This window comes from Emys orbicularis, chromosome 1 (genome assembly GCF_028017835.1).
Source record: "Emys orbicularis isolate rEmyOrb1 chromosome 1, rEmyOrb1.hap1, whole genome shotgun sequence".
NCBI classification, from domain to species: domain Eukaryota; kingdom Metazoa; phylum Chordata; order Testudines; family Emydidae; genus Emys; species Emys orbicularis.
Window position 1 is genome coordinate 98,008,237 of NC_088683.1, and position 27,989 is coordinate 98,036,225.

The 27,989-nt window shown below is 47.1% G+C and overlaps 1 protein-coding gene across 1 annotated transcript; it reads left to right on the top strand.

Moving 5' to 3' along the window:
- The first annotated feature begins 12,772 nt into the window (after positions 1-12,772).
- Positions 12,773-26,683, top strand: CBX6 (chromobox 6). Its single transcript, XM_065414710.1, has 5 exons — positions 12,773-12,860; positions 12,987-13,030; positions 13,252-13,317; positions 13,448-13,514; positions 25,718-26,683. Exons 1-5 carry the CDS (start codon positions 12,792-12,794, stop codon positions 26,681-26,683), a joined length of 1,212 nt encoding a protein of 403 aa, XP_065270782.1. The 5' UTR covers positions 12,773-12,791.
- Positions 26,684-27,989: the final 1,306 nt, after the last annotated feature.

Below are 27,989 nucleotides of genomic sequence, written 5' to 3' on the forward strand. Positions count from 1 at the left end.
CATCCCTCCCCTCAAAAAAAGGGTGCTGAGCATCTGCATCTCCTACTGACTTCCCTGAGAGTTGCAGGTCCTCAGCATGTCTGAAAATCAGGGTGACTTTTGATCCAGGTGACTATAGATGTAGAAGATTAATCCTAGGCACCTGAGTTTGAAGAACTTACTCCCCAACTCCTCGTTCCAAACCTTTGTAGGATCTGGAAGAGTGGTTTTAACTTTTATTTTTTTTATATGTGGGTATGGCTTTCTATGCACTTTTCCCAGTTTAGTCCAGAAATACTGCAAGAAAAACTCTTTTGTTTGTGGATGTTTCCAGCCCTGGCCAAAATCTGGGAAGCAACAGAAATCCTGCAAAGGGCAAGAAAAAGGCTTCTTCTCTCACCAGACTTCCGTTCTGCTTTTCTCTCTCCTTGGTGTCACCTTCTATGCACCCATTGAGATTTTCCAGACCAAAGAATTCTGTCTTGACATTCATTTTCTTTGAAGAACACTGTTTTTGCAAACTTGACTGTAAGTGGAAGCTCTGGAGCCCTTGCAAACAGGATTCACCCACTGCTTCATTTTAACCCTTTTGTAGATGTTTACTTGTATTGCTTCTGATGACTAATATCCTTTCCTGACCTAAAATGATTAAGGAGATATATTGGTAGCCGTACTACCTTATGCCCAAGCCACTGGGGGGGGGGGGGTTTAATCCATTTCCGGTTGAGATGCAGAACCTTGCTGATGTGTGGGTTGGCTTTTTTGGTGGCGTGGAGAGAACAAGGGGGGAGAGGATGTTTTGTGGTAGGAAACGAAACATGTATCTATCGGGTTGCCTTTTTTTTTTTTTTTTTTTTTTTTTTTTTTTTTTTTTTTTGGACACCTCCTTAGCAAAGTTTGCATATTGTAACAATCTTGCTCTCTTAACAGAGTGGTTTTATTGTTTTTAGTCTCTGTAAAGTGTGGTTCTCTTCTGAAAAGTGACTGGAGAAATGGTGGTGTGGGCTCCAGAGTGGTGGAATGTCAATGATTTTCAAATCAAATGTGCTCAGTTTACAAGCGCAAAGATTCTTAACAGCAAACTCAGCCTGGAATCTGAAAGTCATACGGGGGCCTTGTTGGCTGCTATCATGAAAATCAAAGATTCTGTGATTGGAGCTTCACTAGCTATTATGCTTGATGCAAGAGCCAAAATAGAATCCAGTTGGAGCTTACTTTAATGGTTCTGTTTGACATATGAGCCAGAATTGAATCCAACTGACTCCCCTATAGCTTTGTTGACTGCAAGGCTGAAGCAATGCAGACTGACTTCAGCCAGCAGAATCGCACAAAAAGCAGGTCCCTTGAGTAAGAAGGGACTGTTCTTATAGAGTCAGTCTTCAGAACAGAACTGTACTGTAAGAACTTGCCAGCAGTTCTTAGGGCAGGCGATGCTTGTTTCATGCATCTGTTCACAGTGGTATTTTATGTATTGTTTGTATCATGGCCACACGTAGGGGCCCCAGTCACATCGGGACTCCATTGTGCTAGGCACTGTACAAACATTTGTTGAAGACCACTTTTTTCCCCCCAATACCTTTCATCCCCACACCCCAGTATTTTTTATTGATTCCTCAGAGCACCAACCACAAATGATTAGTGGTATCTTAAGGTACGTCTACACTGCAAAAAAACAACTCCCCAGAACCAAGTCTCAAATCCCAGGTCAACTGACTTGGGCTCCCGCTATAGGGCTAAACATACCAGTGTAGATGTTCCCATGCCCAGCCAAGCAGGAACATCTAGACATCTATTTTTAGCCCCTCAGCGTGAGCCCAAGTCAGTTGACCTGGGCTCTGAGACTTGCTGCCCCGGGTCTTTTATTACAGTGTAGTCCTACCCTTAGTAGCCCTGTGTCTCCAGCACACCCCTTATTCTCCTGTAATGACTTGGGCCCTTGGATGTGTTAAGTCTGATTCTTGTTTTCAACAGCATACAGGATATTGTGGGAACACCCAAATGCAGTTCCTTTTGCCAAAATAAACCCAAGTCTGCCAGTGAAGTGACCCTGACTAAGTCAGAGCCTGAGATAGAACCGAACATGTGATTAACATATCCGAACAGGGTGTTTGTTGTTTTGTTGTTAGTGTTGTGAAACTGTCCTGAAAGATTCTTCTGGTGTGTTTGATTGAATGTGTGAACTTGGTTTTGACCTCATGGGGCCCAGGGCCCCAGTACTGCTTCCTGCTCTACCCAGCCCCACGCTTAGTACTGTGTTTGACGGTTTAACTGGAATAGAGAGAGTGGCCTCATGCAAGCTGCTAATAGGAGATACTTAATGCAACCACCACAACAAAGATTGGGGTGAGGAAATACAGTGCTGATGACTGTGGGCAACAGCCCAGGGTTGATGGTTAAAGCAGGGCCCCTTTGCTGAACATTAATTTCATGCTTTTGAAGCAGGAAAGAAGCAAACCTCCTTTCTAAAAATTGTGATATTTTTCCTTCTCTTCTGTTCCTATTCAATGTACTCTTCCTGCAGCCTAGGAAGGAGGGCAGTGTAGCTTCCTGGGACAGTGTGGGGGCTGCTCAATGAATGGGGCCCCTAACTTGTAGGGTCTGGCATTCCTTGGACTCCAGAGTTGTGCGGGATCTGTGTACCGTATCCCCACTGTCAATAATGCCCTTGCTAGACTGTTCAGGACAGACTGTTGGGTAGAGTGCCTGTTACTTCAGGAAGAGAGTGCATTGCGATGCAGGGAGCATTCATTAACTCCCAAGGCCCTCCCAGGGTCTGCATCATGCTGATACTTCCCGTTAATAAAATCAGATGCCAAAGTGAGAAATCCAAAACCTTTCTTGTTGGAGACTTCTGCCCCCATCCTTTGTAAGTCCCAATTCTGACAGTAGTTAATGGCTTCATTCAGCTGGCCAATTCCTTCTGTGCACTCCACAGCAGCCTGTCACAGCTATTGGTTTTGCCCCGGATTTGTTCACTTTTTTTCATCTGAGTGAAAAGATGAGAATATTAGATGGGGATGTGTATGGGGCAGGGGTGTGCCTGGAGTATCTAGGAAATGGAGTATGTCTGTTCAGTGTAGCCCAGTGTATTCAAATGCACAATTTTCCTATCTCTTCACTTCCTTCTCCCCCTTAGGACATCACTGTCCTGCATCAGCATTTTAGAAGGATTAACTGGCACTCCTCTGTGTGCTCTGAATGGGTACTGAGTAAGTGAGCATGTGTGGAGAGAGTCGTTTGCTTCTGTGTTAAGTAGCTGGGTCTTTCAGGGGGAGGGAAAACACAGACTTGTCTTTGTGGGGGAGGGAACCAAGCAGGAGAATGACAGTTCAGATCAGAGCAGTTATTAGAAAGGCAAATGTACCATTGGCAAATGCAGGTGATAGGGACAGATTGTTGCACTGTACATGTTCTCAAGCCAATATCTGCCAGAGCACAGTGGTCTAAAATCAGTTCTCTCTCATGTCAGAGGGTCCATATTGTCCTCTGCCCCGCCGAGCTCAAATGCCCATAAGCCAGGGCTGTAGCCTTCACACAAAAGGAGAATGGCTGTCCCAAATTATTTAACCACTCAGCTGAAACCTAAGCTATTAGGTAGGTGGAAGTGGTTGTGGGACTTGCCCAAGAGATGAGCATTTGTAAAGCAGGGGGTAGGTTGTCAACCTCATCAGAACAGTCACTGGTGGGGAAGGGCAGACATAGCCTTCGTTCAGAATCTCATATCTTCTTCTAACATCCTATTAGGATAAGGAATGTTTCCTGGGGATTTGGCCACTTCACAGATTTCTGAATGGGAAATAGCTTCTGGATGATCAGAAGTAGCACAGAGCAACTGAGCCCAATAATGGAAGCTGGTAGTGGCTGGTATTTGAATGGGAGACTGAATTACTGTACTTGCCAAATGGGATGGGTAGAAAGCTCAGGCTCAGAGAGAGGATTTGCTGCTTTCATTAATTGTAGGCCACTTGTTACCCTGCCTGTCTTTTTAGAGAAGAGGCACGCTCCTCTCCCACAACTGTGTGGGTGCTGGAAGTGCCAGATTGACATATTTGGGTGGGGGTGGGGGGGGCACTGAGTGATGGTCAGAAACCTGACCTTTTAAAATCTATCTGTTCTGTCTCATTTTAGTGCCAGAGGGTTGACCGGGATTAAGGTTTTGGAGGGGGTTGGACGGGTGTTAACCAGAAATGTAGAGGTAGCACCAAAAACTCTCTGAAATCTAAAAATGTTAGTCTGCTTTTTGGCTTTTCTTAAGTCAAGGCCTAAGTATGTTTGAAGCACTTTGAAGATGCAAAGCACTAGGAGCGCTGAGTACTCTTATTGCCTCTTTTAAAAAGTGGCATTTGAAAAGGGAAAGATGTATCCATTTCAGACCACTGGCTATTCCTTATCTCCTTTCCACAGCTGCCAGCCAGCCCTTGGCATCCCTTCTATGGTTGTAGGGTGGGTTTGCCATTCCAGGCATCCCAAGTGAGGAAGGGTACAATGAAGGAGGGGAGGAGACTTTAAAACTCCACATCCACCTTCAGAACACGTTTTCCCCCACCACTTGCTGTATATAGGGGAATTATTAGGTTCTGTTCCCATGTTCAGTAGTCCCAGTGTTTAGAGATGGCTGAGATGTGATCCAATAGGTTTCTTCAATCTCTAGTTTTGGAGACATCTTTTTAGTTCCCTTTTCTGGACAAATTGCACTTTAGTGGCTTATTGGGGATGGGAGGCATGTGTACCTCTTTGGGGTAGGGATAACCCAACAGCTGTTTTCAGTGGCTGGACTCTTCCAGTGGGTTATTGTCTCACCTCACGTCCAACAGAACAGGTGCAAAGGAACTTGCTTTAAAAAAAATCACAAAGTTTAGGCTTAAAAAAAATCTAAATTGAACATTTTAGCTGGCTATGTAGGGCATTTTACTTAGTAGCAGGCACCTGTGTTTGGAGAAACCCCAATCCTCCCATTTTTTCAGCACCGACCTTCTTTCCCATGCTCCTGCACTGCTTGATCTAGGTTCTTCTAAGACTGTTGTGTGACTTTACTGCCTATTTTATATGCTTGTTTTCCACCAAGGATGGGGTTGGGGAAGGTTACTTTATTTTTTATTCTTGGCATGATAGAGCACCTGAGTCTTTGCACAAGAAAGCTTCCTTTGCACAGAATGAGCTTCTAGCTTTTGTACAGACTAACTGAATGTATTTGGGCAGAGGGGGCTGAGGGAACGAATCAATTCCAAACAAACAAAAGACCCCTAAGTATAATGCCTTTTCTGAGTGAGTGCTTGTTGTAAATGGAGATTGTAATACAAATGGGAGGACAGGTCTAGTTACAATTTGATGCAAAGTGTGGTTTTATTTTTGTACTGATATGGATAAGAGACTGTACAGCATCTATTTATTTAGATGATTTATGTGGTAAATGTTGCAAAGTTATTAAAAATATTAAATATGAGAACTGACATTTAACTAATGGCTTGTTTCTGTGTTGTCATTTTCCCCCTTAATCCTGCAGTTCGATTCTTTCTATTTCTGCTGACCTCTTGGCCTATGGGATGAATGTGCAGTAGTGCTATTGGCTTAGGAGAGATGGAAATCATATGTGTATGATGAACAGGGCAGAGGGATCATATTTAGTGAGGGCAGTAAGGGCATTTTCTGACACCTCCCTTATTGGACCATCTCAAGCAGGTTAGGTTTTTTTTTTATTAATTTTAAAAATGGAAAGTGAGTTTTAAGCTGACCTCTCAGGATCCCTTTCAGTCCTATATTGCTGTTATTCTGTACAACACAGAATGCACCTACTGGGCACCCAAAAGTAAATCCATAGTCTTTGCTGCCAAATGTTCTGTGCACACACTACTTTAGGATTGACTGGATTCCAAATTGCTGGGATAGAGAGGGAGACTGTGAGTTTTCTTCCCCCTCTCTAGCTGTTTCTGGAAAAAAGCCTGAAGTGGGCTTAAAACTGCTTAATCAGTGGAAGCTGCTGGGGGGGAGACCCTCTAAAAATGCAGGACCTCAAGAGGTCATTTGCATTGTTTGAGCCTAGGACTATCTCTGCTTCTTTGTATATTGAGGTGAAACACACCCACCCACTGTCCTGGTCTACAGTTTTTGTACCAATATAATACAGATTTACACACTTAACTGAAATAATTAAGTTATATGGTACAACTCTTAGCATGAATGCAATTATACTCGCATAAAGATACATATATGGCAAAGCTTATTCCCCTTTCCATATGGGAATAAGCTATAGGAGTATAGCACCCTTAGGCAGCTATAATTACATCCACATTAGTGGCTGTTACTGCTTTACCAATAGTGGTATAGTTATAGCAGTACAACTGTGTGTAGATAAGCTCTAATTCTGAGCACCCTATTGATTTCAAACAGAATAGTGAGTGTAAGGCCTGGTCTACACTACGAGTTTAGGTCGACTTTAGCTGCGTTAAGTCGACTTAAGCCTGGACACGTTTACACGACGAAGCCCTTTCTTTCGACTTAAAGGGCCCTTTAAACCGGTTTCTTTACACCACCTCGACGAGGGGATTAGCGATAAAATCGGCCTTATGGGGGTCGGAATTGGGTAGTGAGGACGGAATTCGACATTAGTGGCCTCCGGGAGCTATCCCACAGTGCTTCATTGTGACCGCTCTGGACAGCACTCTCATCTCAGATGCACTGGCCAGGTAGACAGGAAAAGCCCCGCGAACGTTTGAATTTCATTTCCTGTTTGCTCAGCGTGGAGAGCACAGGTGACCATGCAGAGCTCATCAGCACAGGTAACCGTGATGGAGTCCCAGTCCCAGTCTCAGGATCGCAAAAGAGCTCCAGCCTGGACCGAACGGGAGGTACGGGATCTGATCGCCATCTGGGGAGATGAAGCAGTGCTGGCCGAACTCCGAAACAGTAAAAGAAATGGCAAAACATTAGAAAAGATCTCCAAGGCCATGAAGGACAGAGGCCATAACAGGGACGCACAGCAGTGCCGCGTGAAAATTAAGGAGCTAAGGCAAGCCTACCACAAAGCCAGAGACGCAAACGGAAGGTCCGGGGCTGAGCCGCAAACATGCCGCTACTACGAGGAGCTGCATGCCATTCTAGGGGGTGCAGCCACCAGTAGCCCAAGCGTGTGCTATCAGTCCCTCTCTGGAGACAGGGAATCGGGTTCGGCGGACGAGGAAGATGAGGATGGAGAGAACATCATAGATAGCTCACAGCAGCAAGGAAGCGGAGAAACCAGTTTCCCCAACAGCCAGGATATGTTTGTCACCCTGGACCTGGAACCAGTAACCCCCGAACTCACCCAAGACCCTGTGGGCACACAGGGGACCTCTGGTGAGTGTACCTTTGTAAATATTACACATGGTTTAAAAACAAGCGTGTTTAATGATTAATGATTAATTTGCCCTGGCAATCGCGGCCAGTACAGCTACTGGAAAAGTCTGTTAACGTGTATGGGGATGGAGCGGAAATCCTCCAGGGACATCTCCAGAAAGCTCTCCTTCATGTACTCCCAAAGCCTTTGCAAAAGGTTTCTGGGGAGGGCTGCCTTATCCCGTCCGCCATGGTAGGACACTTTACCACGCCAGGCCAGTAGCACGTAGTCTGGAATCATTGCATAACAAAGCATGGCAGCGTATGGTCCCGGTGTTTGCTGGCATGCAGACAACATCCATTCCTTATCGCTCTTTGTTATCCTCAGGAGAGTGATATCATTCACGGTCACCTGGTTGAAATGGGGCGATTTTATTAAGGGGACATTCAGAGGTGCCCCTTCCTGCTCTGCTGAACAGAAATATTCCCCGCTGTTAACCACGCGGTGGGGGGGAGGGGTGAAGTGTCCAACCCAGAGAATTGGGTGTGTGGGGGAGGGGAGTTAGTTGGGTTTGTGCTGCATGTTAAACCTTAAACCTCAGCCCCTCCTTTTACATTGCAAACCCATTTTAAATGGCCAACCCAACGGGTGCTTGGTATGGTTAATGAGAGCAGTACTGTTTTAAACCATCCCCACTTGTTAACAAGGTTAAAAAAGCCCAAAGACTGTGTCTTACCATGGCTGCCTGCAAGCTGAAATCTGTGGCCTGGCACTGCGTGAGTGATCTCTCACACCAAACCGGCAGTCCCTCAATGTAAGAGGAAAAATGCGACCTTGTAACGAAAGCACATGTGCTGTGTGATGTGAACAGCAAAATCTAACGTGAAAGAGTGTACCCATTGTTCTAAAAAATGTATCTTTTTTAAACAACTCTCCCTTCTCCTCCACCAGCTGCAAATGTTTCACCTTCACAGAGGCTAGTGAATATTCGAAGAAGGAAGCGAAGGACACGTGACGAAATGTTCACTGAACTACAGACTGCCTCCCACGCTGACAGAGCACAGCAGAATGCGTGGAGGCAGTCAATGACTGATTTTAAAAAAGCCCAATATGAGCGAGAGGAGAGGTGGCGGGCTGAAGAGGAGAAGTCGCGGGCTGAAGAGCAGAGGTTGCGTGCTGAAACGCGGGCTGAAGAGGAGAAATGGCGTCAGCTTGTACTCAGAAAGCAAGAGTCGATGCTCCGGCTGCTGGAGCATCAAAGTGATATGCTCCTGCGTATGGTTGAGCTGCAGGAAAGGCAGCAGGAGCAGAGACCGCCGCTACAGCCCCTCTGTAACCAACAGCAGGAGCAGAGACCGCCGCTACAGCCCCTCTGTAACCACCAGCCCTCCTCCCCAAGTCCCATTGCCTCCTCACCCAGACGCCCAAGAACACGGTGGGGGGGCCTCCGGCCACCCAATCACTCCACCCTAGATGATTTCCACAGCAATAAGTTTTAAAGTTTTAAAGTGCAGTGTGTCCTTTTCCTTCCCTCCTCCCCCACCCATCCCGGGCTACCTTTGCAATTATCCCCCTAGTTGTGTGCTCAATTAATAAAGAATGCATGAATGTGAAGTAACAATGACTTTATTGCCTCTGCAAGTGGTGCTTGAAGAGGGGAGGGGAGGGGAGGTTGGGGTGCTTGGTTTACAGGGTAGTAGAGTTAACCGGGTGCGTGGGGGGGGGGGCTGCGATTTCATCAAGGAGAAACAAACAGAAGTTTCACACCATATCCTGCCCAGTCACAAAACTAGTTTTCAAAGCCTCTCTGATGCGCACCGCGCCCTGCTGTGCTGCTCTAACCGACCTGGTGTCTGGCTGCGCGTAATCAGCGGCCAGGCGATTTGCCTCTACCTCCCACCCCGCCATAAATGTCTCCCCCTTACTCTCACAGATATTGTGGAGCGCACAGCAAGTAGCAATAACAATGGGGATATTCTTTTCGCTGAGGTCACAGCGAGTCAGTAAGCTGCGCCAGCGCGCTTTTAAACGCCCAAATGCACATTCCACCACCATTCGGCACTTGCTCAGCCTGTAGTTGAACAGGTCCTGACTCCTGTCCAGGCTGCCTGTGTATGGCTTCATGAGCCATGGCATTAAGGGGTAGGCTGGGTCCCCAAGGATCACGATAGGCATTTCAACATCCCCAATGGTTATTTTCTGGTCCGGGAAGAAAGTCCCTTCCTCCAGCTTTTGAAACAGAAGAGAGTGCCTGAAGACGCGAGCATCATGTACCCTTCCCGGCCAGCCCACGTTGATGTCGGTGAAACGTCCCTTGTGATCCACCAGGGCTTGCAGCAGCATTGAAAAGTACCCCTTGCGGTTTATGTACTCGGTGGCTTGGTGCGCCGGTGCCAAGATAGGGATATGGGTTCCGTCTATCGCCCCACCACAGTTTGGGAATCCCATTGCAGCAAAGCCATCCACTATGTCCTGCACGTTTCCCAGAGTCACTACCCTTGATATCACCAGGCCTCTCATTGCCCTGGCAACTTGGATCACAGCAGCCCCCACAGTAGATTTGCCCACTCCAAATTGATTCCCGACTGACCGGTAGCTGTCTGGCGTTGCAAGCTTCCACAGGGCTATCGCCACTCGCTTCTCAACTGTGAGGGCTGCTCTCATCTTGGTATTCTGGCGCTTCAGGGCAGGGGAAAGCAAGTCACAAAGTTCCATGAAAGTGCCCTTACGCATGCGAAAGTTTCGCAGCCACTGGGAATCGTCCCAGACCTGCAACACGATGCGGTCCCACCAGTCTGTGCTTGTTTCCCGGGCCCAGAATCGGCGTTCCATGGCATGAACCTGCCCCAGTAACACCATGATTTCCACATTGCTGGGGCCTGTGCCTTGTGAGAGGTCCATGTCAATTTCCTCATCACTATCGTCGCCGCGCTGCAATCGCCTCCTCCTCCTCAGCTGGTCCTCCTGGTTTTGCTTTGGCATGTCCAGGCTCTGCATATACTCCAGGACAATGCGCGTGGTGTTCATAGTGCTCATAATTGCCGCGGTGATCTGAGCGGGCTCCATGATCCCAGTGCTAGCTATGGCGTCTGGTCTGAAAAAAGGCGCGAAACTAGTATCTAAAGACCAGGGGAAGAAGGGAGGGAGGGAGGGAGGGAGGGAGGGGCGGGCGACTGACGACATGGCGTACAGGTACAGGGAATTAAAATCAAGAAAGGTGGCTGTGCATCAGGGAGAAATACAAACAACTGTCACACAGAATGCCCCCCCCCCCAGAGATTGAACTCCTAAGCCTGGGTTTAGCGGGCCGTTGATTTGACGGAGGGAGGGGGGAAGGAAATGAATAAAACACAAATCTATTTTTTACATCTTAAGACGACAGTGCAGCATGACTGATAGCCCTCGGCATTTTCTGGGTGCTTGGCAGCCAATACTTGGCAGCAAATAGTATACTACGACTGGTAACCATCATTGTCCAACGAGGACGGTTAAAGGCAAGGGGTTGCTGCTGTGTAGCAATGTAGCCCCACGTGTGCCAGCCACATGTCTGCCAGCACCCAGATCGCCCTCGGCCTTTTCTGGGTGCTTAGCAGACAATACTTGGCAGCAAATAGTATACTACGACTGGTAACCATCATTGTCCAACGAGGACGGTTAAAGGCAAGGGGTTGCTGCTGTACAGTAGCCAGAAGGCTCGGTAAAGGCGCTCAGGCTACAATAATCTATGAGCATTTCAGGCAACCTCTAAATTTACTTGCTTTCAGACCTGAGGAAAGCTCTTCTTTCAGATCTGCTGAGCACCCAGATTGCCCTCGGCCTCTTCTGGATGCTCAGCAGACAATACTGACAGGACGGTTACCAGTCGTAATAAACTATCTACTGCCAAAAGGCAAGGGGCTGGTGCAATGCAGCCCTACGGCTGCCAGCCCCACAGCTACCAGCATCCCGAGCGCCGATGAAGGCTACTACTCATGCTGCACCGTCTACCGCCAAAAGGCAGTAATCTGCTGCTGCTGTTTAGCAATGCAGTCACACGTTTGCCGGCACCCGGAAGACATATGGTGACGGTGAGCTGAGCTGAGCGGGCTCCATGCTTGGCGTGGTATGTTGTCTGCACAGGTAACCCAGGTAAAAAGGCGCGAATCTATTGTCTGCCGTTGCTGTGACGGCGGGGGAGGTGCGTGACGCAATGTACCCAGAACCCCCCGCGGCACTGCTTTGCATCATTCGGGCATTGCGATCTCAACCCATAATTCCAATGGGCGCCGGAGACTCCGGGAACTGTGGGATAGGTACCCATAGGTACCCATAGTGCAATGCGCCGGAAGTCGACGCTAGCCTCGGTACTGTGGACGCGGTCCGCCGACTTCATGCACTTAGAGCATTTTATGTGGGGACACACACAGTCGGCTGCATAAAACCGGCTTCTATAAATCCGGCTTCTATAAATCCGACCTAATTTTGTAGTGTAGACAAGCCCTAACAGAGCAGATGGGACCTAATTGTGCTTCAAGAATCAAACTAGAACCTTGGCTAGTTCAAGGGAACATGGTTAGGTCTCACCTGCTGTGCAGTAGGAAAATGGGCTTTAACTATGAGAAAAGGACAATGGGAAAGGGACTGCCAGGGTGGGTCAGACCAGTGGTCCATGTAGTGCAGCATTCTGTCCCTGGCAGTGGCCAGCACTAGCTGCTGCTTCAGGAGAAAGGGAAAGAAACCGTGCGGTGGGTGTTATAGGATAACCTGATCTCAGGGAAACTTTCTTCCTGGCCCCCATTCTTCAGTGGGCAGCTTATGTCTTGAAGCATGGGCGTTTCCATCCTTTCCCAAACATGTTTTGGTTCTTTGATGCCTTACTTATAAGTTGGGCTAGTCTTGTTATCTTGAGCTGTGTACAGACCTTTCCTGACCAACGTGCTGTCGGCAGGTCCCTCGAACTGCACTGATGGGATGGGCAGGGACTGTCCACACACCTGCCCCCTTGACCCTGGGATCCGGGATCTCTTGGTGGGAAGGCAGCCTCATTGGCAACCGGTTCACAGCAGCCAGGAGCGGAGGGAGGGGGGCTGTATATCTAAAACTGTCCCCCCTCTCAGCGCGTTTACACTCCAACCCCCTGTGCTTTGCCCTGCTCTTTGCACCCACAGGCCTCTTCCCCGGCCCTGCGCTTTGCCGCCCAAGCAGCGACCCAGCTCGCGCCTCGCTCCCTGCAGCCCGCGCGCGCGGTGCCTTTAAGAGCCCGCGCGCCTGCGCCCTCCTTTTTTTTCCTAGCAACCGCCGCCGGGGAGACCCTGGTAACGGTGCACGGGGGAGGGGGAGAAAGGGAGGAGGGAGGTCACGTGCTGCCGCGCGTCCGGAGAGCGAGCGTGAGCGTGCGCGAGCCGGTGCAGCCCGAGTAGCAGCAGCGGCGGCGGCGGCGGCGGCAGCCTGAGAAGGGGGGAGGGAAGGAGGGAGAAGCGGGCGGGATTATTATGGGCTGTGGGTGCTGCTGCTGAGCAAGATGGAGCTGTCTGCAGTGGGGGAGCGAGTGTTTGCGGCCGAATCCATCATCAAGCGGCGGATCCGAAAGGTGAGCAGCCGCCCAGCCTGGCCCCGGCCCCGGCCCCCCGCTGCCGTGGGTTTGTTGCAATGGCCATTTCGCTAATCCTCCCTCCCTCTCTCTTTCCTCCCCCCCCGCCTCATCTGTGTTTTGCAGGGGCGCATCGAGTACCTGGTGAAATGGAAAGGCTGGGCCATCAAGTGAGTTGTTTGAGTATTTCTCCGTGTGTGTGTGTGTGTGTGTGTGTGTGAGCGCGCGTGTGTATATGTGTGTGTAAAGGGTTCTTCCCCAAGTCTGCTCTGAGATATGCATCCCTTTTCCATGCCCGCAAACTGTACTCTGGGGTTGCCTCCTCTCCCCCCCCCCTTCTCCTTTTTTATGCGGGTGTTCGTGTTTTGTTTATTTTGTTGTGCCTTGGCAGGTACAGCACTTGGGAACCTGAAGAGAACATCCTGGACTCCCGACTTATTGCAGCCTTTGAGCAGAAGTGAGTTTAATAGGGGAGAGCACATTTGTTTATTTGACATCTGAGCTACACCAAAAAAATGTATATATGTGTGTGTGTTTTTTTTTTCCTTAAGAAAAAGTTTAACTTTCTAAAATTTGACTCCCTAAAGGGAACGAGAGCGTGAGCTGTATGGGCCCAAGAAGAGAGGACCCAAGCCTAAAACTTTCCTTCTGAAGGTAACTCTTATTTAAATAACTTAGGCCCAGTTAGATGTATCCAAAATCCCGCTGCCTGTCGACTCTTGGAGGTATGTAACTCTCAAATGACTTGGGCCTTCCTTAGTCTGGGGGTCTGATACAACTAAATAAAAGGGGGGACTAGAAGTAAGTGCATGAGATGCTGCTTGGGGTAGGGAGGGATTATCACCAATGGGATAGTAAAAGCTGGGGTGTGTGAGCACGTGTTTGTGGGGATGTTCTCTTCTTGTCAATCTTCTTCTTTTCTTCCCCCCCATCCACTCCCAGATGTTTGTCCCCCACATCTACCTGCTCTCTCTCCCCACCACAGTGGTATTTCATTCGTCATCGTCTTCCTCCCCCCCCCCCCCCTTTGGTCTGTATGTGATAATATAGCAGCATACTTAGTGGCTATGAAAAGGTTTTGTAGTTGTTTTTTGTTAGATATGACAAGGGTCCTGATGCTGCCTCCCCTCCTCTTCACATGTCAGTATGCTAGATGCCCCCAGGTGCTATATTGGTGGTCCTTTGAGGCTCACTGCTTGTTCTGGAATTCATGGAGTAACTCTACCTCTTCATGGCATAGTTAAAGACTCCACTTCATCCCCAATGACAGTGTCATTTCCATATCTGTTTCTTAATGCATAGTCATGTTTTGTCTCACAGGGAAGACTTTAAAAAAAAAAAAAAAAAGGCAGAGTCCCCAGTTTTCTCCTTTTAAAATCTGGTGGTGGTGACCTTTGTAGTAGAAGTTAACAGATTTTTCCTGTAAGAGTTAGTATCTGCCATATTCTCAGGGCCGGCGCAACCCATTAGGCGACCTAGGCGGTCGCCTAGGGCGCTACAATTTGGGGGGCGGCGACCGCGGCGGTATTTCGGCGGCAGGACCTTCCGCTGCCTCTGGGGGGCGGCATTTCAGGGCAGGACCTTCCGCCGCCTAGGGCGGCAGAAACGGTGGCGGCGCACCTGCATATTCTGCTCTCTGACTGACACCCTGTAGACAAATTTATTGCATTATTGCTCCCCTAACAATCCCAATCCTGGATCATAAATGAATGGAGGTGCCAGAATATCATCCAGTGTATTTAAAACAAATTTGCATGGGGAGTCAGGAATTTCTCAATTCTGGTCTAATCTGATACCCAGATGCTATGGAGATGGGTGATTTAGTAATGCATCTAATACTCCTATCTCAGGCATTGACTCATGCGATTTAGGCAAGTGACTTTACATTTTTGTGTCTGCTTTCCCCATCTGTAAAATGGGGTTAATACTTTGCTTTCCTGCCTCACAGGAGTGTTGAGAGGCTTCACATCTTCAAAGCTCTGTTGAAACATAAGTGAAGTGCTAAGTGGCAGCACTCAAAGTTCTGTGCAATAGGACAGTGGTTCTCAACCAGGGTATGCATATTCCGGGGGGTACTCCAAGGTCTTCCAGGGGGTACATCGACTCCTCTAGATATTTGCCTAGTTTTACAACAGGCTACATAAAAAGCACTAGCAAAGTCAGTACAAACTAAAATTTCATACAGAGCACTATAAACAAGTCATTGTCTATCTACTATACACTGAAATGTAAGTACAATATTTATATTCCAATTGATTTATTTTATAATTGTATGGTAAAAATGAGAATGTAAGCAATTTTTCAGCAATAGTGGCTGTGACACTCTTGTATTTTTATGTCTGATTTTGTAAGCAAGTAGTTTTTAAGTGAGGTGAAACTTGGGGGTACACAAGACAAATCAGACTCCTTCAAGGTGTACAGTATTCTGGAAAGTTGAGAACCACTGCAATAGGATGCCCCCGTTATCTGCTTTGGAAGGATACAGCATATGGGAGGACCACAGAAATAGTTTAAAAATTGTGGGGAGAATCTTCCTGGGGTTTTCTGGATGCCCTGGTAAAAATTGGGGAGCTCTTTGAAAAATTTTAGGAAGCAGTGGTGGTGATTGGAACATCCCCCCCCTCTCGTGCCCCCTCTCCTCCCCCCCCCCACACACACCTTGCCTACATTATTACTCTTGCCTTAATTAAAAACTGAAAATGATAAAAATCTGTTTGCTTTCCCCACTAATGGGTGTGTTTCTTTTTACTCTTCACTCAGTGAAACTGAACTAGTCAGTTTCACTCTATAGTCAGTTTTTATCTCTGACACTTATGCTTTAGATCTTCTTGCGTTTGGGAGTCCAATAATGTAGAGGAAAGCTTAGGGTGACACCATTGACTTAAAAATAACACTTCTGCTTGAATTTTGTAACCTACTATTACTTGTAACACTTGAAATCTGAAAAGAAACATTCTAATTTTTGCTTCTTTATTTACATTGAGTATTTGACAACTCTAATCAGTTTCCCTGAATGGTCAGTTGGTTTCCTCTTCTGTCTGTGTGGGACACAGCAACATGGAAGGGAAACATTTCGTTAAAAAATTTAAATGTGTAATACTATATATAGCAAAATGTGATTGTAAAGTCACAAAAAGCTGTCAGGGCATCTCAGAAACATGTGCAGATTCTGAATCTACCTTACTTCTAACTTACTGTCTAAATTGATTAGATTTCTAGTTAATGGTTTTCTATTTTTAAAAAATATTGGGGGTGGGGGACACAAATCATTGACACTTCAAGAGATAAGCATTCCTATAATTTCTTAAACACCACCACAACTAACAATATTCCTTCCCTGGTGTCTTGACTTGCCTTAATTCTTTTCCCCACCAACTCTTGAAATCTACTTGACTGTTACTGAAAACCTCTGACTTGTGCTTATAGCTAGCTTGACACGCTGGAGAAGAGGGTGAAGTGTGGAACAAAAAATCACCTCTGGTAGGTTGATGCCTCGCTGTGGGGAGCACTGAGTAGGGCAGGAGCTGCTGGCGTCTCCCTCTGGGGAGGAGGTCTGGTGAGATGAGGTTGTGCTGGGGACTTGCCTTAGTTGCTGGTTTCTTTGACTTCTGATCCAGCCCTAAAAATAACACCCCGACTAGACAGCAAGAAATAACTCTCTTTTGGTTTAGTACCATATGAACTTGTCCAAACTTTTTGAGGAAACTTTGCAATATGATTTCAGTTAGAAAAATCTGCTAAAAGTGGCCCTTCAGTCCTTTGTATTGAAGTCCTAGCTTTCTGACTGCCAAAGCCAAGGTTTTGACTCCTGTTAATCCTGCAGGACTGATGCCACTACAGGAGGAGAAGCAGGGTTCTGTTCTGTCTCACACATTAAACATGTTGTCAGTTCTTTTGACTGCAGAATCTCTTGCCGATGAGGACTTCTGAAGCATGGGGGAGAAACTTGACTCTTGGGTCCCCGGGGGGGTTTGCAGAGCTGGCAGTTAGAACAATATTCTTTTTGACTTGCAAACTCAACCGATTAGAACGGGAAGGCATGGAGATTAAATACGGAACCAAACCACGACTGGTTTTAAAAGGCTAGCGCGCACTCGTAATGAATGGTTTCATATATAATGTTTCTGACCAAGATTTTCAAATGTGGTGTTTAAAGTTAGGTTTCTAAATCCATATTACAGCATCTAAATAAGTGTCCTGATTTGAAATTCCGTTTGCTTATTTATTTAGTTACCTTAATACTGATTTGGAGCCAGATTTACAAAGGAATTACTCTTTGATTTGAGTTATATGCCTAAACTGTTTGGGCACTTCTGAAAATCCCACTAGGTGCCTATCTGCATCTTCAGGCACCTGATTGTTTTGTAAATCTAGCCATTGGTGCCTTAAGTCAGACTTCTAATGCTTGGCTTTTCTATCAGATCGCTAAGGGATATCACACCTGTGTTTATGATATCACTAACAAGCTCTTGCATCCTGGATGGCAGGACTGAAAGTGTGGGCTTCAGCTGCACTATTTTGGGTAGGAGGTTTAGCTGTATTCCCTGGATATTCAAGTCAAACTTTCCCATGGATGAAGAGCTCAAGCTCAGAGGATGAGTTTATTTGCAGGGGGGGATCATGGCATGCGATAGTCTCACCTTACAGGCTAACTTATGGAAAACATAAGTTGTTGCTTTGGGAGGGGAATTTGGAGTGGCTGATGTGGGACAGTCCTTTCCAATCTTTATTAATGTGACATCTCTGATAGACCTTGTCTGTAGAAGGTTTCTTGAGGGTTTAGAAATATATAGATAGGAAATAACAATAAGATTCAGTCTGGGGAAAAATGGAAGCTCATGCAGGGTAATAGAGACACATTAACTGTCCCACACTTTGCATGCAACTTTTGTCTTCCTTTCCCACCTCCCTGGCCTACTTCTTTCCTCACAGCTTTATTGGCTTGGCAAATTCAGGGGTCACATGCAGCTCCTTAAGGTCATGCATGTGCTATTGGAGGACATGTCCCTGACCCTCACCCTCCTGCTCAGCTTGCAGAGATCTCTATTCTCAGTCACTTTAAGGTAATGATTGGAGGGTGTTAATGGAGGAAGAGGTAGTAATCGAGAGCGTGCAGTAATAGACTGCACTTGCCCTGCACAATAGGGGATTTCCCTCTTGCTGCTTGCAAGACCTAATTTGGTCTGTAAACTGAAGTGGAGGGAGGCGCAACATGGTGTTAAGCAACTTTCCCCCTCAAACTCTGCTTTTGATCTCCCTGTTCATAAATTACCCCTCAGCAGGTTGAAATTGAAATCTGTTCCCTCATAGCATTCATTTCTCCTCCAATGGGAAAACACAGTTTATGGTAGCGTTGCTTAGGAGCACAGCTTGCTGTTGCTCTGTCAGCTAAAGGTTGCAGAATATACAGGCAGTAAAACAAGACAGAATGTTAGCCAAAGAGATGAAAGGGGAAATAAAGGCTCTTATAAATACACCTCTACCTCGATATAACGCTGTCCTCGGGAGCCAAAAAATCTTACCGCGTTATAGGTGAAACCGCGTTATATTGAACTTGCTTTGATCCACCGGAGTGCGCAGCCCCGCCCCTCCGGAGCGCTGCTTTACTGTGTTATATCCGAATTCGTGTTATATCGGGTCGCGTTATATCAAGGTAGCGGTGTATATTATTTGAGGGGGGAGTACAAGACAAAGCAGATGCACTAATAAACAAAGGGGGAATCGTGTAAATACGGCAGAGCTACTGAAATGTTTTATTTTGAATCAAAACAAGAAAAGAGTTGCATCCAAGGTCTTTATTACTTCCTATTTGTAGAGTTATTGACATAAATTAGGTAAAGTAAGATTTGTGGGGAACTTGAATATGTACTTATCACCCTGTCTTCAGTATGTGTGTCTTAGAGTGTGAAGGGAAGGAACTGATGAAATTATTTGTTAGATCACTAGCAATATTATTTAAAAAATAACAGAAGTAGGGAGGTGCTAGTGGATGAGAATTCATTAGGGGGCTGAGCAAATGTGATACAGATTTCCAAAAGAAGGAAGAAAAGTGATCCTAGCAATTACTGTGCTGTAAGTCAACCTTCATTCTCTGTTAAACGAGAACAAAATCTCTAGATGTTTGCAGACTGTTTCATCTTGGTGAAAACTGAACCGTGATCAGTAAACGGTATTCTAGGTACGGCACTGAGCACATCTTCCACACTAAAGTCACAAAGGTAAAGACAGTTCCTGCTCCAAGGAATTTACCATCTGAAGGAGGCATTTAAGATGCACTTGTGAAGTTCAGAGAAAGGATCAACTTTTATTGTCTTAAACTATGAACCCTTACAATTCATGAGCACCATAGAAGAATTGAGCCTTCAGCAGGGAGAAGTGTGTTTCTTGCAGAGATTTGAGTGGGAAGAAGACTTTGTAAACTGGGATTGGGAGGTAGTTCTAGGTATAGAGGGAAGCAGGCACATAGCCAGGAGTGGGAGGAGAAAATGAATGGGTCAGCAAAACTATCAACTTTCAGGGGGAAGAGAGGAGCATTTGTAAATGATATCTGACAAACTTGATCACATATTCGGTAGAATTACTGAACTCTAGTGGCTGGAAGGAACACGGTAGTTGGAACATCTGGATTTTTGCTAAAGCATTTGATATTGTTTCTTGAAACTTTACTTGAAAAATGAATTCAAGCTGACTTGGGTATGTGTACTCTAACATGAATTGCTAAGCATCGCAAAGAATGTAAACTAAGCAATGATTAACAGCAGCGTATTGAGTTGGAGGGAGTGTTAGGTTCCATTTTAGCCTATTTGTTGTAAATCTATCAGAGGAGAAAACCAGCATGTTAATTCCATTCATAGGATAGTAAAATACAAGGTGTCATGAGGGTAGGGAAATAAAATATGGGCAGGAAATAAGAAATGGGTTCAACCAGGAAAAATACAGACAAGTGCTTCTGGGATAGGAAGTAATCTGGGACACAAGTATTCAATGAGCAAAAGAAACTTTGAGAGCAGAAATACTTTTAAAAGAGAGAGAGAGACACATACCATGGAGTGATAGTGAAAAGCAAATTAGACATCAGATTAGTGTTATGTAGTGGCAGAAAAGACAAGGGGTTTTATGGATTTGCTGTGCAGAGGGATTCATGCCAGCTATCACGGATTTAATAATCCCTCATTGTATGGCTTCAGTTCACTTGGAATAAGATATGTTGTTCCCTGCACCGCACCACACCACTAGATAATCCCAAACTGGAGGGAGTTCAGAGAAGAGCAATAAAAATGCTTGAGGGGCTGTGATAATGATGTGTGAGACAAGACACAGATTCAAAGTAAAATATCGACCAGAATAGCTTGGTTAAAAGATGTCTGAAGAGAACCACAACCATCTGTATGTATTTAAATGGTGAGGAAAAGAGTGAGGATTTATTTGGGTTCAAAGAGCTATTGAAACGTACTAGACTGTAGGCTCTTTGGGTTAGGAATCTGAATAGCTGTGCTGTAGTGTAAGGCACATAGGGCATGGAATAATGGATGAGTCTGAGCCAAAAGAAACTCTGGATGCGTATTAGGACGTCATTCCTGACAGTGAAATCTGTTAGGATTTGTCTGTGCTAGAGATTTTTAACCTTTGCCGAGGATAAACACAGGCTTGTGGCCTGGAATAAATATTTGGGGAGTGTCCACACTGGCCTTAAACACGTTAACCACCTTGAGTTATTTGATAATGGTTTAACTCCAGGTATAAAACATCTAGTGTAGATGAGCCTTTAGATTGTGAAATCGTTTCCAGATGAAGCAGTAGAAGCCCCCATCCATCACTGGAGCTGCTTACAGCTAGACTAGACAAAGCACTGAAGAGTTTACTGTAGGGAACAGCCCTGTATTAGTCAGAGATGAGCTATGTGCCCTCAAATCTCCATTCCCAACTTCTCCTATTGTACGGCAGGGCTGCTTGAGAGGTTTGGGGCTTCCTGCAGCTTGTGGTGTTGTCATAACTTGGGATTGAAGTGGGCAGAGTGGGGGAAGTCAGCAGGAGTGGAATCTTTTGGGATCAGATATAAGGAGTTGGGGTGGGTTCATAGGCCCTGTCTTGGTTTCTCGCTTCGATGACTTTTAAAGTGCTGCTGCTAAGTTTCTGAGCGTGTTCTCCCCATTCTCATGATGAGAGCTATAGGTCCAGTACAAGCTGCGTGATGGCAGAGGAGATAATAGTGCAGCTTAAAACCTTAGCTCCCCAGAACCTGTCCTGAGCTCTGTGTGTGTGTTTGTGTGTGTCAGGAGACGAGGTGAGACAGTGGATGTTGTATCCTGGGGACTGCAGTTCTCACTGTGGTCACTAGATGGTACAAGAATCATGGATTCTAAGTTGGAAGGCAATAACGGGTGTGGGGCCAAAAGGTCTGGTTACTTCTGGCCAGGGCTGGGTTTTGGGGGCAAGGGAATTATAGAGTGACTCTATTTGGGATGAGGGAGAGTCTGTTTCAGAGGGGTACGGGCATCTTATCCTTGCAAGGCGCCATTTAAAGCGTGACTCTGCTCTGAAAAGCAAGTGTAAAATTACCCTGTAGGGTTCCGTGTTTGTTGTCTTCAGATCAGACTATCTCAATTTACAAATGAAAATGTAATTAGCTCCCTGCAGACAATCCTGTTGCTGATGCACGAGCCAGAGTAAATTCCAGCTCACTCTCCCAGTGATGTCGTGGCTCTACAGGACTAAGAAGAACTAAAAACGTTTTTCCCAAACGTTAGCAGATATGACTCCTGATGCATTTATCGGGGAGGAGGGGGGAGAACAGCTCTCTTTTTTTTTTTCTCTGAAAAAAGCAGGTGCTGCTTCTACACTTTCACTATTTAATCTGTCATGTTAAACAAATATCTCATCTGAAGGGGCAGGACAAATCTGGTTTTTAGAGGGAGAATAAGAACACAGGAATTGCATCGGAACCTAGGGGTGGAATAGGAACATAAGAATTGCATCGGGAACTACAATAGACCCTAGGTCAGGGGTAGTTAATTATTTTTTTGTCAAGGTCCAGACTCCAGAGAAACATTTTTCACACCACAGTAAAATGATGATGATGATGATGGGAAGTAAATAAAAAGATTTTTGCAGTCTGTTCAAAAGCATCTGATGGTCTGGATTTGGCCCGTGGTCCGCGTATTGATTAAATAAATTAAATTATGGAGATATACATCTCATAGAACTGGAAGGGACCCCGAAGGGTCATCAAGTCCAGCCCCCTGCCTTCACTAGCAGGACCAAGTACTGATTTTTGCCCCAGATCCCTAAGTGGCCCCCTCAAGGATTGAGCTCACAACCCTGGGTTTAGCAGGCCAATGCTCAAACCACTGAGCTATCCCTTACCCTTGCCCTAGGTCCATCTAGCCCAGTATCCTGTCTATGACAGTGACCAGCACCAGATGTTTCAGAGGAAGGAGTAGGGACCCCGCAGCAGGCATGTGTGAGATAATCTCCTCTTTCCCCTCCCTCTCCCCCCGCCCTGACACACACACTAGGCTAAAATCCTAAAACATGAGGTTTAACATCCCTTCCAAAATTTGCATTGTCATTAATTATGATAACTCCAGATATTCTTGATCTCCATGCAGACAACCCAGGGGATTACAGACCTGTCAGCTTAACTTCAGTACCTGGAAAGATAATTAAGCAATCAGTTCGCATATACCTAGAAGATAATACGGTGATAAGTAACAGTCAGCGTGGATTTATCAAGAACAAACCTAATAGCTTTCTTTGATAGGGTAATGAGCCTTGTGGAGAGCTGGGAAGTGGTAGATGTGGTATATCTTGATTTTAATAAGGCTTTCGATACTGTCTCACATGACCTTCTCATAAACAAATGAGGGAAATACAACCTAGATAGAGCTGCTATAAGGGGGTGCATAACTGATTGGACAACCGTTCCCAGAGAGTAGTTATCAGTGGTTCACAGTCAAGCTGGAAGGGCATATCAAGTGGGGTCCTGCAGGGATTGGTCCTGGGTCCGGTTCTGTTCAATATCTTCATCAATGATTTAGATAATGGCATAGAGAGTACACTTATAAAGTTTGCAGACGATACCAAGCTGGGAGGGGTTGTAAGTGCTTTGGAGGACAGGATTAAAATTCAAAATGATCTGGACAAACTGGAGAAATGGTCTGAAGTAAATAGGATGAAATTCAATAAGGACAAATGCAAAGTACTCCACTTAGGAAGGAACAATCAGTTGCACGCATACAAAATGGGAAATGACTGCCTAGGAAGAAGTACTGCGGAAAGGGATCTGGGGGCATAGTGGATCACAAGCTAAATATGAGTCAACAGTGAAACACTGTTGCAAAAAAAGCAAACATTCTGGGTTGTATTACCAGGAGTGTTGCAAGCAAGACAGGAGAAGTAATTCTTCCGCTCTGCTGTGCTCTCAATAGGCCTTAACTGGAGTACTATGTGCAGTTCTGGGGGCCACATTTCAGGAAAGATGTGGACAAATTGGAGAAAGTCCAGAGAAAAGCAACAAAAATGAATAAAGGTCTAGAAAGCATGACCTATGAGGGAAGATTGAAAAAAAATGGGTTTGTTTAGTTTGGAGAAAACTGAGGGGGGACATTAGTTTTCAAGTACATAAAAGGTTGTTACAAGGAGAAGGGAGGTAAATTGTTCTCATTAACCTCTGAGGATAGGACAAGAAGCAATTAGCTTAAATTGCAGCAAGTGAGGTTTAGGTTAGACATTAGGAAAAACTTCCTGACTGTCAGGGCGGTTAAGCACTGGAGTAAATTGCCTAGGGAGGTTGTGGAATCTCTTAAAAATCTCCAGTGACAGAGCAGGTTAGACAAACAACTGTCAGAGATGGTCTATACTTAGTCCTGCCTTGAGTACAGGGGAATAGACTACAAGACCTCTCGTGGTCCCTTCCACTCCTATAATTCTATGTCCAATATCTTTTTGAACCTTGAATCTGAGACTTTCCTCTCACAGTATCCATCAGACCATTACCTTCTCCATCAACCCTTCCTAAAGATCCATTTCTCCCATGACACCTACAAGAAGTTAACCAACTAATAGTCTGGATGGGAATTTGTTTGCTTGCTTTATTCCTCTTCCCTATCTTTCATCTTGTTTGTCTTCTAGATTGGGAGGGATAGCTCAGTGGTTTGAGCATTGGCCTGCTAAACCCCGGGTTATGAGTTCAATCCTTAAGGGGGCCACTTAGGGCTCTGGGGCAAAATCAGTACTTGGTCCTGCTAGTGAAGGCAGGGGGCTGGACTCGATGATCTTTCAAGGTCCCTTCCAGTTCTAGGAGATAGGATATCTCCATTAATTTATTTAGGGGGCTGGAGCACATGACTTATGAAGAGAGGCTGAGGGAACTGGGATTGTTTAATCTGCAGAAGAGAAGAATGAGGGGGGATTTGATAGCTGATTTCAACTACCTGAAAGGGGGTTCCAAAGAGGATGGATCTAGACTGTTCTCAGTGGTACCTGATGACAGAACAAGGAGTAATGGTCTCAAGTTGCAGTGGGGGAGGTTTAGGTTGGATATTAGGAAAAACTTTTTCACTAGGAGGGTGGTGAAGCACTGGCATGGGTTACCTAGGGAGGTGGTGGAATCTCCTTCCTTAGAGGTTTTTAAGGTCAGGCTTGACAAAGCCCTGGCTGAGATGATTTAGTTGGGAATTGGTCCTGCTTTGAGCAGGGGGTTGGACTAGATGACCTCCTGAGGTCCCTTGCAACCCTGATATTCTATGATTGTGAGCTTATGGACACAGTCCCTGCTCCCTACATTCAGACAGTGCCTAGCATGCTTTCGGGTTCTTACTCACCCCAAATAAACTTCTTGGTGCTCAGCCCCACCAGCAACCACCATATGCTTATTAGGATGATTGGCACCTTCTCCTGGTGACAGGGTATAGTTACAATTGAGCGTAGCTTTAGAATCTCTGGCACCAGGCTCCCTGGGCACTTTCCTTTGTGCTCCTCTTTCAGGGGAGCATGTAAGAAGGGGGAGGTCAAGAAAATGCTTGTACATGCAGTTCTGCTGTAGCGCTTAGTGAGGATGCTACTTATGATGACAGAAACGCTTCTCCTGTCAGTGTAGGTACTCCACCTCCTTGAGAGATGGTGGCTTTATCTACAGGAGAAGCCCTCCCATAGATATAGCACTGTCTATACAGGGGGTAAGGTCAGTATAACTGCGTCACTCGGGTGAGGATTTTCCACACCCCTGAGCGACGTAGTTCTGCCGACATAAGTCCATAGTGTAGACCTAGTCTCAGACTCCTTCAAAGTGCAGTCCTTGGTAAGTCCTAGAATCTGACTGGCTGCCCTTCTCTAACTTCCCTTGTTTGTGGAGGAGCCATTCATGGTGATTGATAGTAACAGTCTGCAGACAACATCTGCTGTTCCTTTCCCGTGGCTCTGAGTTCCTTGGTTGGTTGTTTTCATTGCTGCTGAACACACACCAGCAGGTTGTTTCTCTCATCTGTCAAAGATGATGCAAGTGTCAGAGCTGCCATCTTGGCTAATGCATTGGGGATTGAACGGGGGCTTCTGGAGCTAAAGCAGGAGCTGCTACAGCTTGAACTAAAGAGCCAAGGCTCCATATCTAGGGGCTGTAACAGGCACTGAGAGGGCTTCTGGCAGCCATTCACCACTGGGTTACCTTAGTACTAGGGTCCTGTGCATTTATTTCTTCATTTAAATATTATTTTGTATACAAACGAGGTGTAGCTCTCTGGCTCCTGACAGGGTGCCTCTAATGTGGTCTTGTCACCCCAAGCTGAGGTGCCCCCGATTCAAGGCCTGGCATATCTCAGGTCATCTCTGACTCCATTCTTCTCTCTCCCCCCCCACCGCAGGCTCGGGCCCAGGCGGAGGCCCTTCACATTGGGGATGTACACTTCTCTGTCAAGCCTGGCTCTAGCACCTCCTCACCCAAGCTGCACTCCAGCGCCGCAGTGCACCGGCTCAAGAAAGACATCCGGCGATGCCATCGGATGTCCCGGCGCCCCTTGCCCCGCCCAGACCCCCAGAACAGCGGGGGTGTGGGTGGGGGGGCTGGCATACGTCCTCCAGTCTCGCCCTTCTCCGAGACCGTCCGCATCATCAACCGCAAGGTGAAGCCTCGTGAGCCCAAACGCAGCCGCATCATCCTCAACCTCAAGGTCATTGACAAGGGTGGAAAGGCTGCAAGTGGAGGAGGGGGCCTGGCCCGGCCAAAGATCCCCTCACGAAACCGTGTCATTGGCAAGAGTAAGAAGTTCAGCGAGAGCATCCTCCGCACCCAGATCCGCCACATGAAGTTCGGCACCTTCTCACTGTACAACAAGCCATCTGCTGCACCGGCCACGTCTCTGGAGGGCAAGATGGAGGCAGGGGGCTCACAGGGTGCCTCCTGCGCGCTGATCATGGGCTCCACCCCTTACGATGCCCGCAGCTCCAGCTCCTCAGGCTGCCCCTCTCCTACCCCTCACTCCTCCTCCGACCCAGACGATTCTCCCCCAAAGCTGCTTCCCGAGACCCTGAGCCCCGCCATCCCTGACTGGCGCGAGTCGGAGGTCCTGGACCTGTCGATCCCACCAGAATCAGCGGCCACCAGCAAGCGCTCTCCCCCTGGGGGATGTGCTGGGGGCCAGACACCCTCATCGTCCCTCTCCTCTTCTGACCCGGAGCAGGAGGCTGGCGACTGGCGCCCCGAGATGTCCCCCTGTTCCAACGTGGTGGTCACAGATGTCACCAGCAATCTCCTGACCGTCACCATCAAGGAGTTCTGCAACGCAGAGGATTTTGAGAAGGTGGCAGCGGGTGGAGGAGGCAGCAAGTGAGAAGTTGGCTCCCTGCTTTGGGGGGGTAGGGGAGGCTCTGCTCGAAGAAGTCATGGTGTGAATGGCTGTTGTTAGTTTTCTCCTACTCTCCCCCTCCCCTTCCCTGGTTCTTTTTCTTTCTGCTCGGAGACTGGGGTGGGAGTTGGAGGGCAGAGGTGTCTGAAGTTCCCAGATGTCACAGCTGCAAGGGGTTGGGCTGGGGAATGATCATTTGTCTTCAAATAACATGTTGTCAAACTGGTATGGAGCCTGGGCGACAACAGGGTGTGTGTATGTTGGGGCTGGGTGGGGAAGGATCCCCCCCATCTTTTCTGAAGATATGGGGGAGCTCCTGCTACTGGAGAGATGGATAAGGCATTTGAAAGGGGCTGTGCTCCCCCCACCCTCCCCCTCTACCCTGCACTGTGTACACACTCTTCCACTTCTCCAGTTCTTCACCCTGCCTTCTCCCAGGGCAGCTCTGACCCTCTCCTTTCTCTGTGGCATGGGATGGCTGTCTCTTATGATCCAGCTTCAGTAGCTCTGGCTGTATCTCTGGGAGAGGGACACTATCGGGGTGGGGGTGGGGGGGGGTGGAACAGAAGGTAAAGCATCAGGGCTAGAACGAGATTGCAACAGAGCCCGAGTGGGGGGGTTGTACCCCTACAACACATGCCCCCGGCTCACTTCCTTCTTGCTTTTACTAGTGGTGCTAACTTGGCAGTTGTATGGGCACTTTGAGACCACCTGGGCCCTTCCTCCTCCCTTCTGCTCCTTCCCTTCCAGATCTTCCAGTCTGCTCAGCTTTGTTGGGCCTGTCACTTCCAGCCTGGATCTTCCTCCTCGTGTTCGTCATTTGCACTTGCTCGGGTCTGAGGCATGCCGTACCCTTCCTAAGCCTTTTCTAATGGAAGTGGGAAAGCCACACGTCCGTCCATCAATTCAGGAGGAGCAATGGCTTGGCATGACATTACCCCAGCCGGATGAGGTCAGCAAGTCTTACCTCCCAGGGAAAATATAAGCCTCCTTGGCTCCACTGAATCACTTCACAGGCCTTGTGTGTGCGAAGGAAGATCTGCTACTCTTCCTGCTCAGTTTCATCTCTTTCTGGTGGGTGGGTTGGAGAGAGTTCACCACAACCATTTCCAGGATCTGAAATTGCCTCTACAATTGTCAACCAAAGGTGCTAAGAACCTGTTGTAAGAATTACCGTGTCTTACATTTTGTGTGTGTGTGTGTGTGTGTGTCTGCCTGCCTGCCTCTCCTTCCCCTGCCCCCCACCCCACCCCCAACTCCTTGGTTTTACATGTTCAGTGTGAAATTGGAT